The sequence below is a fragment of the Eleginops maclovinus genome, chromosome 8, assembly GCF_036324505.1.
Source record: "Eleginops maclovinus isolate JMC-PN-2008 ecotype Puerto Natales chromosome 8, JC_Emac_rtc_rv5, whole genome shotgun sequence".
Lineage (NCBI taxonomy): Eukaryota > Metazoa > Chordata > Actinopteri > Perciformes > Eleginopidae > Eleginops > Eleginops maclovinus.
The window spans coordinates 9,182,201-9,195,978 of NC_086356.1; the positions used below are offsets into that span (position 1 = coordinate 9,182,201).

Consider the following 13,778-nt stretch of genomic DNA (forward strand, 5'->3'; position numbering starts at 1 on the left):
TTAACTTGAATAACGCAATAGCTGTTAGTTCCAACAGGCCACTCATATCATCAAACGTGGCAGAGGTATTTTACATTGTAAATAAAAATAAAGTATAATTGAGGTCTCTGGATACACAATACTGTACCATAAAAGCACATGATCTTGAAACAGTTGACAGTCCTCACATTTGACTGCGTATTTGACCTTTACGCACAGCATTATTTACACCAAACCAAAGATGGGCGTGGTTTTGGAAGTTGTGCACGTGGACTCCGAATTGGCTTCATCTGGGTTATTTCGCGTTGTATAATGTGAAACTTAGCGTGTCTTACTATGTATGCACTTTTATTCCACATATTTTGACAGTATTTTAATTTTGATTGTATTTTCTCGGCTTCTTTCACTTTTAAACCTATTGTCATCGTTTGTTCCAGTGGTTCATACGTCACTGTTTACCACAAGACCACCCTAAACTCACACACGTCGATACACACACACGCACACAGGACAAAGAAAGAGGCAGAGGCGCTTCTATTGTATTGCAGAGTGTGTGCAGCTTACCTTCAAAACTTCCCCTGAACAACCGATCATCAGCAGCGGTGACATATCAGAGGATTTACAACGTATTTTATTCCGTGTCTTTCACTTTACATTTAGGTTTCTGGGGTAAACTTATCCACCTGTTGTGTTCTTATACTTTCTATTTCGCTGCATCACGTCGATTAGGAGGAAATACTTCTTATTTCCACACTTACAGGTAAGACATTTGTTCTGCTTGTTCAGGCTATGTTTTAAATGTGTTGTCAGATGATGTCTATGAAGACAAATGTAACAGGTGTTTTTTTTCCCGTAACCCATGCCCGAAGGATATGTTTATTGATTGAAAATAATATATTGGATATTCTAACGTGGACGTTTTCACTTTGGCAGGGTTGTGGATTTTTCGTGGCAATTAATTAACGAATTAGATGGTTCGAGTAAAATCAATGTAGCCTACCTGATATTGCATCAGCCCACTATAGTTTCTGAATAGCTTTAATCATGCAAGTGTGTGTATTTTTCTCACTTTGTCAAGCTGATAAATTAACGAACATCTGATCAGTGCTGCAGCATTTTCCCCATTGCCATCATCTGTATAACATCCCACATTCCCTGCAATGATTGTGCATTATTGGCTCAGCTAATGTTTCTGTTGTCCTATATGTTCTTGCTATCAAGAGTCCACAACATGATGTATTTTCCTCCCTCATTAGTTAAAACCACAGAACCTTTGTCAATAATAATACAGCAGCTTTTAATTTTGTTTTCCCATGACTTTGGTGGAGCTGGTGCATTGATTGACATGGCATGGAGACATCCCTCCAGCAGGATGTACATTTTTTCTTATCACTTCCTCCAAGCCTTAATGCACATTAGCCACGATCATGATAAAGGAGAGTATTTTTTTGCTAAAGCAGACAACTGGAAGAAGGTTAAGCAAAAATGCTGGGGGTGTGAATGGTTATGATGTAGCCTATAATCTTCAGCATTGGAAAAAAGCTATGTAAGTTCTTGTTTTATTTTCCCACTTTCTTTTATTATGCAAGTTTTGCAGCAGCATGAGGTATTAAATGGTTGGGTTTTGACGCTTTCTAAACATGCTAGATATATCTTGTTTTTTGAATTCCTTTGGCTTGGGAGAAGGTTTAAACAGTAGAGAAAAGGAGAACTTTGTTCCCACATACTGCCAATCAGGATCATAGTTGTAGAGCTAATACATAGCTATGTGAAACCAACAAAGCAAGATTAAGGAAAGCACAATGTGAGGAAGGAAAGCAAATCCACCTGTTTTCAATTTCCTTTATATTTTCAACTCGTTTGGCCGCGTTTCTTGATATTTCCATGTAAGGACTATGAGGTCATGTGAGGTCTTTTACCAATATTTTGTCCTACATTTCAATAGAGGCCAGTTTATTCAATAAATACAAATCTTTCTAATCAGGTTCAATCCTGCCACCACAGACAGGAAGATTGATGATTAAATATGGAATCTAAAGAAATAACCCACACATTTTGGCAGAACAGTGATGTAAATGGGGGTTTCCATACATTACATTATTGTAGATTAATATTACTCATTTGGGAATTCCCCAATAACTGAATTGAACTGAGCTGTTCACAGCTACGCCCATTTTGCCCAAGATGTGGATGACATTTTTTGACACCCACTAGATGTTGAATAATAGGGTGAAGCTCAGTGAGCAACTCCATCGGATCCAAGAATATCTCACAGTACCGTACGGTTAAAGCTGGTCGGTTTGATTGGTAATTCTGTTATGAGATTACGGTCATCATTCAGACACAGTTGCAGAAAAACTAGGATGGGAAAGAGTGTTATTCATATTGCCAGCAGTGGCTCAGTCAGTAGGGGCTTGGACTGGGAATCGTAGGGTCGCCGGTTCAAGTCCCCAAACAGACATGAAATATGGAAAGTGGACTGCTACTTGGAGAGGTCCTAGGCCCTGCTGTGGTGCCCTTGAGCAAGGCACCGGACACCAACAATCCCCCCTCCCCATTGCTCCCCGGGCGCTGCACAATAGCTGCCCACTGCTCCTAGTACTAGGATGGGTTAAATGCAGAGGACCAATTTCACTGTGTGTGCTCTGCTGTCTGCATGTATGTGACTAATAAAGAGGGTTTCATCCTCTAATTCTATCTATCTAATGCTTGGATTTGAAGTTCCTTATGTCAGAGAGATGGAAATTTAAGGCCCTGAAAAACAGGTCCCAGCATCTCCCCTATAGTGACAAAATATCCGTCCGTTGTTAGAAAATCCTTTGTTTGTCTTGCATTCATTCCTGTTGAACCTTATCTAATCTAATGTTACTCACTGTGCCAGGATGTGCCATGTCTGATTTGTGCTCTGTGCCTCATTTCAGAGAAGTTACAGGTTTTACATACGTTTTCATAGAAGGAGGAAACTCGTGCCATATACAGTAAGATGAACTTGTGCCATTTAATCTTGAGTGACCTGACGTACAGCAGCATATTGTATACATGGTGTTATTTGTATTATAGTCTAACCTGTACTGTTTGTATTTAGTGAAATAAAAATGTAAAATATATATTATTTGCTATAGGGAAAATCCATAATACTGCACTAGTGTAGTATCAATGCAGCCTTGGTTATTATCTGAAGTGAACTGGAAACCCGTCTGTCTTCCCCCCTGAGCTATACCCCATTATTCAAAAGTGAATAACTTGGCTTCATTTCGCTCAGACTCCCTTAGGTTGACATAAATGCAGTGATGATAGTTCGACAAAGTGTTCCAGTGTTGGTACAATGACTTTGAAATTTATAGCTGGTTAAATCTGTGTTATTATCAGTGATTCTGGAGGAAAGCATGTCAGTGACAGGAATGGTCAGTGTGTGGCAGGGTTTCGGGAAACTTTTCCTGAAATAAAAGGTGCATTGTTGGACTGTCTGCTTTGGCCCTGTATGGAAACAAACTGCACGCCTGTCTTCCAGAGATAGATTGCTTTTCGAACCTGTGTGGTAAGCTGCAATCTGTTTGTACAGGCCAGATGACTGAGATTGTGTTCTCTCTCTTTCACTCTTCAGACCACTGCTTTTAACTTGGCAGTCATCGGACCAACCTCCCAGACCCTACCTCTTCAACATTCTGCCGCTGTCTCAGGCAAAGTTTACCAAACCGAAAACAAATGAGGAGAAGGCGGCTGCTGTGAGAAAGAGGAAGACTGACTAAGTTACAGTAAAACATTATGTCAGGTGTCATGATTGTGGTGGCAACTTCCTGTCTTGGATGTCTTCAATTGACAATATCACTCTTTCCTCAAGTCGTACCATGGGGTTTGGCAAATGGTATTTTGTCTAAAAACAAGTCAAAGCAGCTGAGTTTGTGGGATGAAAGCGCAAAGAAAGCAAATAATAAGAAAAAACAACCATGCCGAAGAATGACCAGCTGGTCTATATCTGCCTGGAGCTGGTTATTGCCATCTTGTCTGTGGCGGGAAATGTGCTGGTCTGCTGGGCTGTCTGCCTTAACTCCAATCTGCAGAGCATCACCAACTTCTTTGTGGTTTCACTGGCAGTGGCTGATATTGCTGTGGGACTGCTGGCAATACCCTTTGCTATCACTATAAGGTACTGCTTGCTGTGTCATTTAAATAACAGTTGTGACATAAATCAGATTGTGCCAATTTGCTATTTTTTACCATGTTTTTTTTCTATTCCACAGTACCGGCTTCTGTGCCAACTTCTTTGGCTGCCTGTTCATCGCTTGCTTCGTCCTCATACTCACCCAGAGCTCCATCTTCAGTCTGCTGGCCATCGCCGTCGACCGCTACATCGCTATCAAGAACCCACTCAGGTGAGAGGAAACAAAAAGTTCACATTAACTGAAACAAATACGGCTTCCCAAGATGTCGCTTTCACCAAAAACTCTCTTTGGACTGTTCAGATCTCTGGGACTTAATGATAGAGCTGATTTTTGTTTAGAAAAATTGGATTTAGCTGTATTCATTTTCATTTTGAACACAATGCCCTTTTCACACACAAGTCAGAGGAGTGTGGGTAAACCATTAAACTTGATAAGCATCCAAATTACAAATGCACTGTAGCAAAGCACATTAAATTATAGAAAGATATTATTAAATTACGGCTAATCTGACCGGGTGTGTGCAGACATAGATGTATGCCTCCACAGGCTTTATTAGGTTACTATTTGTGTGCTGTTCAAGGGATAACATTTTCTAAAGACCTTGATCACCTGCATGTAAATCAACACCATTTAAATTGTATGTGTTCAAAAAGATCTATTTTATTTGAACAAAGCACCATGTTCACGCATTTCTGGCTTTTTGACATACCATTAAGTTGTTGTTTTGCCATAGCTGCATTCTTTACTCGTGCCATGAGAGGATATTTCATGGTTTAAGCCACAGCAGGTGACACATTTACATAAGCAGTAAGTTGCATAATGGCTTCTGTGCGTGTTTGTTTGCTCAGGCTGGTGCCCCAACCCCTGGCTGAAACCAACGACCAGAGAGCTAATAATTCATCAGAGTTTTTAGAGGCTTAATATAGTCTGCTGGCCGCCATCCTGGCCATGAAAAATCTCAGTCACTTGGGAAAATGGCTGTAGGTGAGGGGATGTTGTTACCAAGAATACTGTGGTTATTTGTGTTGATTCCCTATTGTCATTCTTCCAGTCAAATGTGCACATAGCTTGTGTCTGAATGAATCAATGCTGCCAACACAGTCTTCAAAAGTACTTGATACCCTGAAGATGAAGCAAAAATTATTTAAAAAGTAAATTAAATATTTAAAAGCTGGATTTTCTTAAAAGCAGGTCCAGTTTCTGGGTATTAATAGCTCAAACGGCCTGCTTAAATGTCATAGATCTGAATTATTTATCAGAAATTCTGTTTATGTTGTATGTAGAAAAAGGCTAACTTAATTATTATCACATGAAAATATTGTATGTTTTGTTGACATAATCTTATCAGCGACGTCATAGTAAAGTAAATGTTTGGAGTATTTCGCCATGTTTGTATCGTAAATCATGTGATATTAATTTATGTCATGTTTGTATTTCAATGCATTCTTCAGAATATGACTTAACTGAAGAAAAACATCTTTGTGTTTACGTCTGAACTTAAGTGAGAAATGCTTCTGCCGGTAAATCATATTTGAGGAAGGAAATCCCCTTTATTACACAATAACTTTAGATTTAAAGTAAGTGTCAAAAGTCATGCAGCAACACTCAGCAATGTTTTGCTTCACCACATCTTAGCATGGAGAGAAATGAGAATATATAAGAGGATACTGGCATTAAAGCCTCAATCAAAATGGATTTAGTAATTTGATATGTCTTTAATCTGCAGACAAAAGTACTGGAGAGGAACTGGCTAGATTGCTGTAAGTGGTTACAGTGTATTTAAAAGCCAGTGATGCCACTGGTCATTCAAATCACCAAATATTGACTTTGCCACACAGGGATACTATCACAAAGCGATTAGATAAAACAACTAATGTGTCACTGTGCTCTGCTCAACCATTTAGGTACAACAGCCTGGTGACAGGGCAGAGGGCAAAGGGCATCATCGCCCTGTGCTGGGTTCTCTCAGTGGGCATCGGCCTGACACCAATGATGGGCTGGAACAGAGGTGTGATTTTATTCTTTCTCTAAATGTAAACGTGACTTACTCAAGCCTGTAGAAAAAACATAAATGTGGCATCTGTTACATTGTTAAATGGTTTCAGAGTAGGTGTAATGGTTTCTTGGTGTGGTTGGTTTACGTTTTGTTTCTTTGTCAGTTGTTTAAAGCCAGAAAATCTGAATTATGGGAAACAGTTTGTCAAAGTAAACACATATCCCAACAATCCCCACTTTTAGCATCAACTTCCAATTACTGGACCAACGATTTTCAATTGAGGTTGAAGACGTTAAAATGAAAATGGAAGGATGCATTTGAATTGTATTTCGTGATATAGTGCTCAAATTCAGTACTAACAATTAATAGAAATGCATCTGGCATTTTTGTCATCCAAAACCTAAAGAACGCAATTTTACTCATTTGTTTGACATTATTTAAGATAAAACTGACATATAACCCCCTTTGCTGTTTGTTTTACAGGTTGGAACACAACCGCCCCAACCAGCAGCAGAATCTGCCCTGAAGGTTTGACCGAGTGCCTGTTTGAAGGAGTGGTAACCCTGAACTACATGGTCTATTTCAATTTCTTCGGCTGTTTGCTGGTGCCTTTGTTGGTCATGCTGGTTATCTATGCCAATATCTTCATGGCCGCTCGACGCCAACTCCGGCTGATGAGTCTCAAAGTCGCACACACGCCTGCTCCTGGAGTAATAACCTCATCAACGAGCTCATCTCGTTCCACCCTGCAGAAGGAAGTTCACGCAGCCAAATCGCTGGCCATCATTGTCGGTTTGTTCGCATTGTGTTGGCTTCCGCTGCACATCATTAACTGTTTCAACCACCTGTGTCAGGACTGTGGGCGTGTACATATCTGGGGGATGAACATTGCCATCATCCTCTCCCATGCTAACTCTGTGGTGAATCCCTTCATCTACACTTATCGCATTCGGGAGTTCAGGCAGACCTTTCGAAGGATTCTGTACCAGCAAATCCTTGGGCAGAGGGATGGTCGTTGGTTTGGGGATAATTGTGGTGATGGCAGAGGTGTTGGGATCAGCAGTTTCATACGGACTTCCTCTCGTATCAGCAAAGAGGGTTCATCGAGTGGTACAGTAGTGAACAGTTACGTCCTGGACTCCAGTCCTGAGCGATCTTCGCCAAAAGCTGCTCATGGAGCCTCTTGCCATTGGACATCAAATTTAGACACTGCACCAGGGAGCTACATACCCAACGGACAGCAGATGAAAGGTAGCCACCTTCAACAAATGCAGCAACCATGCACTGGCTTGGCTGCTCGTGATGGAGTCCAGTCGGTCTCATATCTGAAGGGAGCAACAGATGTTTTGGAGGTGAAAGACAATGAAAATTGCATTGCATTTGTAAATGTTCAGGCTTTCTCTCTTAAACAGACTGACTGCAAACATTCAACAGAGCTCACGAAAGTCTCATGACAAAGATATTTAGGTATTTGAAGGGGACATATTATGCTCATGTCATACTTGTGTTTTGGGTTTTCTAATAGAACATGTTTACATGCCTAAATGTTCAAAAACACATAATATACCCCCAACTATCTTTGTGAATATACTTGTTTCCAACCTTTGTCTGAAATGCTCTGTTTCACCGAAAGAGCCCAATCTCCTCTGACTGACCTGCAGGTAAAGTGGCAAGGGGAGTGAATCTGAATGGCTTCTTGAATCCTATGTTTTCTGATCGAGGCAGCCACCTGCTACGGTCTATTATTTCCCAGTTTTTGAGTGTATTCATTTCAGGAACCAATATGTGCACATGGTTTAATGATATGTCCTCTTTTAAATATTTGTATATTGCCAGAAAACGTATACCAGTCTAAAACATGACAATATGAAAAAGGATTAATATAGCCTTGATAAATCCACTGTATCCTGTAAGTATCTGGTACTCTCTTTTTGTTGCCAACTTACTTTTTCTTATCAACCAATTTGGAGTTGGATCAAATCTGAAAACTCACAGCAGACAATAGCAGGTGGATGTTTAAAGTAAGCTTATACTTGCATTGTATGGACATGCAGTACAATAACATACATAACATATAACATACATGCTTTTTCACCTGTACTGTATCTTGCATTTATATGTTTATTAGACATTAAATATTTGAAACCTTGAACTGCTTTTTTGATTTTTTCCCTTTTGTAATGTTCATCTGTATTGTTTGACTCATATGAAATAAAAAGCTGACTCTTAAATACTAATTAGCACACAGTTTCGTCAGCTGTGTCAGGATTGTAATAAAGGACCAAAATGCAGCGAAACAAGGGGAGGCAGGTATGGGGGTTTGAACTTAAAGCCAGCTTTATTAAATAAAAGCTGTTGACCAAACACAAAAAGGCAGGGTACGAAAAACAGAAAAGTAGCAAATAAACTGTGACAAACCAAGGGACGCAGAAGGAGAAGGGAGGGAGAACAGGACATGCCACAGGGAACAGATTCTCGGGAAAGACGACGACCGGACAAGAGACAAAAGGGGAACCAAGACTAAATACACAAGGGTAATCACAAGACAAGACACAGCTGGAGAGGGGAGGAGAAACAGGGGCAACACAATGACACAATCAGGCACAGGAGGGAAACTCAGACAGGAAGTGAAACTAAACATGACACGAGGGGAAAACATTTCAAAATAAAAACAGGAAACAACAAACACAAAACAAGGATCATGACAAGCTGAGGTTGTTTCTTCCCTAGAATGTACCGGCTATGTGTTCCACAGACTGTTAAAGATGAAGCACTTTCAGACTATACTATGTCCTTCTAACAGCATTTAGTAATGGTCTGAATGAACCATAAAACATGTCCTCATAGACAACATGGGGTAAACAATGAGGTTGTTTGAAAGTGTGCATCATCTCTTGTTTAACGATCTGTTAAAAAGTCATTCCTCAATGTGCTGGATAGCTACAGAACATTTGGTGTTGCTAGTTTGATCAGTGATTTGATAACTGCCAGGCAACAAGTTGCTGCTTCAACTTCTTGACATAGAGTATGCGTCAAAGGCACCCAATCTAAACTGACCACCCAAAACATAGAGCATGTTTGATCTATTCAATTATCACTCCATATGCCAGCAGTTTGGCTACACACACACACACACACACACACACACACACACACACACACACACACACACACACACACACACACACACACACACACACACACACACACACACACACACACACACACACACACACACACACACTAGCTTAAAGTACATACACATGACCGCAGATGACTCAACGAATCAGCAAGAAGTGTTTACAGAGTAGCCCAGCGGCTGACGCCAGTCAATGGGCCTAATGCAATGGAAATCAAATGAAGGTTCATTTGATGATGTCTTTTATTATGCCATTATGCTTTCTCAGTCCTCATTACAAAGCCATTGTGGGATAGGGCTACATTTGCATGACTTAAAGCATGCCCGGAGACATGTCTCCAGGAATAAACATATGGGTATGTATCTAGATCATGTACTGTGTGTTTATTTAAAAACTTTGCAAATCAGTTGTATACTTTGTTGTCATGCACAGGGGTATTAAAATGGATGAAGTTGTGTTTCTATTTTGATAAACGAGATAAGGGTTATAAAAGGATGTGGTTATGGGTGATGAGTGAACACAATAAAAAACAAAATAAACATACAAGCCACAGTTAAAAGTAAACCACTTGCCGTAACAGCCACCAAAGCTACCTCATAGACTCAATCATTTGCTTTTGTCCACAAACAAGGCTCCTTAGTCTAGCCTGTTCAGTATGGCATGATGGTGGGACTGGAAACAATCTTGTATGCGTCTTTATAGTATGCCGTTGCGTAATAAACAAATACATCATAAGCATCACATTGGCATGCAAAATCTATGCAAGCTGATTTTAAAACATAATATGCAGTTTCTTTGAGGCAGTTGCTTTTTAGGATTACCTTTAAGTTATCGCTCAATATGATAGAAGGAAGACATAGACTTGGAAATACAGGAAACATTTATATAATGTCTAGTGGAAAGACCGTGCACTGTAAATAGTAAGGACTTTGTTTCAGTGAGAGACAAGATCTTTTTGATTTTAATTTAAAAAACAACCAACATAATAATATGATACACAAAGCTTAAAAAGTGATCATAAGGGGGGAGAGATGTGATGTTAGATACTCTAAATGTGGGAATTTTCAAGTGAGAACACAGTAAAGGTAAAGAAAGTATTTGTACATGTAATAATATACAATAAAAGTATAAGCACTCATACCATAGATTGTATTTATACATATATTATACAGGTACAGTACAAAGTGGAGGAAATGATGGACAAAATAACACAAGAATGCACATAAATACACACATTAAAGATGCAAATATTAAATATAAGGAACGATTATTTCCTCTTTTTTTATCTTGCGTTGATAAATAACATTATCCCATCATTGTGTTTATTTTTTTCTCTCTTAACTATTGTGTGTTAATGTTGATGTGTCTGAAAATGTGCTATATAAATAAAAGCGTGCAAATCAGGTTTTAAAAAAAAGAAAGGCAAAAAAACACAATCCCACAATGCACCGCGAAATCCAACCGGAAGCACTTCATTGACCCACTGTTGCATTCTGGGTAGGCGGAAAAGGCTCCAAAAGCTACGCAAAAGCGACGAGCGCACGTTGCAGTATCCTCCAAGAAGAAACAGCTACGACAAAGAAATCCAATTTCAAGAAATAAAACAGGTAAGCAACTAAACATTTAAGACTGAATATCGTTAGCGCTTAGTTTAACAACAATAGTGTTTATCCGTGTTGTTCAGAATAGCTCATTCATTCAGGTAGCTAACATCGCTTCCCCACCCAAGTGTTTGTCCATAAATAATAAACTGTTAATGTTACAATGAGCAATTAAATGCAAAAGGATTTGGCTTGTTTTTTACTTAATACGTCAAAAATATATATTCAGGGCTAAACTGTTGTGTGGCTACGTTAGCGATGTATAGTTCATTGGGCACTAAAGTTAGCTAATGTGGCTAATTTAGCTAGAAGCTTAGTGTCTATTCTGCTAATAAACTGGTCATAGTTAACAGCCCGGAATGGTAGCCAGCTAACATTGCATCCTTTGATAACTATGGGGTATTTCACTGTAATATCTTAAGCAGTATTTGCATTGTTTAGACTGATATGGTGATGTTACGTACAAACAGAACCAGTGCAACAAAGCGAGTGCTAATGCAAATAATGGATTCACACAAAAAACCATGGCTGGCCCAAATGATAGTTTTACAGTATCATAGTTGCATCAAATCTAGTATAACTAGTTTCAAAATATCTGGGAGTAAAGATAGTTTTTGGAATATTGATAGTGACACATTATATGCCATTGTAACATTTCCTCCTTCTTTTAGGAAGACCGTTGAAAAATGTCCATCGGAGTACCAATCAAAGTCCTGCATGAGGCAGAGGGACACATTGTGACCTGTGAGACCAACACAGGAGAAGTGTACAGAGGCAAGCTGATCGAGGCTGAGGACAACATGAACTGCCAGGTTGGTTCTTGATACGAAATGCTGAGTAATAAAAAATGGTCATTCTTGCAGCCTAATATCCCCACCGTGTTATGAGGCATTTTCTTTATTTACTCGTTGTTGCATCATTCAAATAAGAAAGTGTAGATTCAGTCGACTTATAACTTACTTATCTGATCTTAATATGAACAACTCAACTTGCATTGTGAGCTATGTGGATTTAATTAATCTCATCTTTTATGTGATTCTTAGCAAACGCCCATACATTTGATTAATATTGACAAATGACTATAAATAAAAATTGTGTTGCCTTAAAGTCTAATTGAGTTGAGATGATATAATATAAGAAAACAACTATATGATCAATGTTTTTCATACCTTTTCAATCAGAACCAGTAATGTCTATTTTGCCGAGATGCTTTTCTTTATCGTATTTTACTGTAAACTGAAATATTTTGAATTTTGGTCAACAAGACATATAAAGATGTAGCGTTTGGCTTTGAAGTCCTACACTCTAGTGTCTTTACTTTTTAGTTGATCCTAAATGTGCAAGCTGTCATCTTTACTAGAGCGATGGTGCCCATCCTGCTAGCTGGTTACTCAACAAACCTAAGCTCTGGTCGCATGATGTATGCCAGCTGTGCCATATTTAGCTGTAGTCTGGAGTTGTATTTATAATTGTGTCTTTGATCCTAATCTAAGGACTTATTCATGTTTCTATCACAACAGATGTCCAATATAACAGTCACTTATCGTGATGGCCGGGTGGCACAGTTGGAGCAAGTCTACATCCGTGGCAGCAAGATCCGCTTCCTGATCTTACCGGACATGTTAAAAAATGCCCCTATGTTAAAGAGCATGAAGAACAAGAATCAAGGATCTGGTGCAGGGCGGGGCAAGGCAGCTATTCTCAAAGCACAGGGTGAGTGGAAAGTTCTTGCACATGTATCTCCTGACCTTTTCCTCTTTTTTCCCAGCAGTTTACACATTTAACCATATTTTAATGCTGCAGAACTCAAACATTTTGGTATACAAAATGCTTTCCACACATGCTTTTGAATCCCCTTATTTTTAAGGTCAATGTACTTAAATGATATTTAAGTTGTAACCAAATGATAACAAATTTGACTTGAATTAACAACTCTGATGGAAAAAATGTATTTGCTCCACAAAGTTATCATTAAATGCATTGTACAGTTCACGTGTATATTATCAACCTCTTGGATGTTTGGATTCAATCCTAGATTATCTTTGCTAAATGAGTGAACCATACAGGATTTGTATTCTTGATTTTTTTTTTTTTAAATATGTATTTTCTCATTTATTAATTTATTTGCAGTGGCTGCAAGGGGTCGGGGACGTGGTGGAATGGGAAGAGGCAACATCTTCCAGAAGAGGCGATAACTGCTCCAGCTTGGATAACATTGTTGCATTGTATAGTCTTTTGTTGTTTCATTTTGTTTTCTTTTGAATGGAAAGCAATCCTGTAATTTGGAGTTCATTGCTTTTTATGTTCATTTTTTTTAATGAAAATAAACATTTTTCAATTTGATAATTCTTGTCCTCTGGTTTACTCGACTACTAATTCCATGCCAACAACATAAACACCTTTTTAAACTCACACTGAAGGAAAGATTTACTTTGTTCCAAATGAATAGTTTTCAGCATCCTACCTCCCTCCAGTTGGATTTTGTCTTATATTTGCATGCATAAACAATGAAGCAAACAATTTAGAGTATGTATTGTTCAGTTACACCATGCAAAATATGTGAAAGTTGCTTAAGATAATATGTTTGCTCAGGTTTGTCAGTGAAATTACAGAACAATGCATATTTTGAAAGGAAAAACTTCTCCACATACTTAAATAAGCCACAACGCACCTTAGACATAACTAGGCTATTTAAGAAGCTACGAACGTGGAGAATGTAACCGGTTCAATATTTATCTACAGCACTATTTTCAATCTTCTGCATATTCATTTTAATCTTAAAATAATGCATTTTAAACTAGAACGTGTAAAACATACACAGCTGCTTTAAACGTACAACTCTCCAAAACACCACAAGAGGGAGCCAATCCACCATTGAGTGCTGGTAGCAGAAATCCCC

The 13,778-nt window shown here is 38.8% G+C and overlaps 2 protein-coding genes across 3 annotated transcripts; both read left to right on the top strand.

The window, feature by feature from the left end:
* The first annotated feature begins 401 nt into the window (after positions 1-401).
* On the top strand, positions 402-8,290 carry adora2ab (adenosine A2a receptor b). 2 transcript variants are annotated; one of them, XM_063890236.1, is made up of 5 exons: positions 402-739; positions 3,584-4,126; positions 4,221-4,352; positions 6,047-6,150; positions 6,622-8,290. In XM_063890236.1, the coding sequence occupies exons 2-5, from the start codon at positions 3,927-3,929 to the stop codon at positions 7,590-7,592; spliced, it is 1,407 nt and encodes a 468-aa protein (XP_063746306.1). In that variant the 5' UTR covers positions 402-739; positions 3,584-3,926; the 3' UTR covers positions 7,593-8,290. The 2 variants fall into 2 exon arrangements, with proteins under 2 accessions (XP_063746306.1, XP_063746307.1); XM_063890237.1 differs by lacking the exon at positions 402-739 and adding an exon at positions 763-1,525.
* A 2,419-nt stretch (positions 8,291-10,709) lies between these two features.
* On the top strand, positions 10,710-13,225 carry snrpd3l (small nuclear ribonucleoprotein D3 polypeptide, like). Its single transcript, XM_063889001.1, has 4 exons — positions 10,710-10,885; positions 11,551-11,691; positions 12,400-12,592; positions 13,010-13,225. Exons 2-4 carry the CDS (start codon positions 11,566-11,568, stop codon positions 13,072-13,074), a joined length of 384 nt encoding a protein of 127 aa, XP_063745071.1. The 5' UTR covers positions 10,710-10,885; positions 11,551-11,565; the 3' UTR covers positions 13,075-13,225.
* The last annotated feature ends 553 nt before the right edge of the window (positions 13,226-13,778 follow it).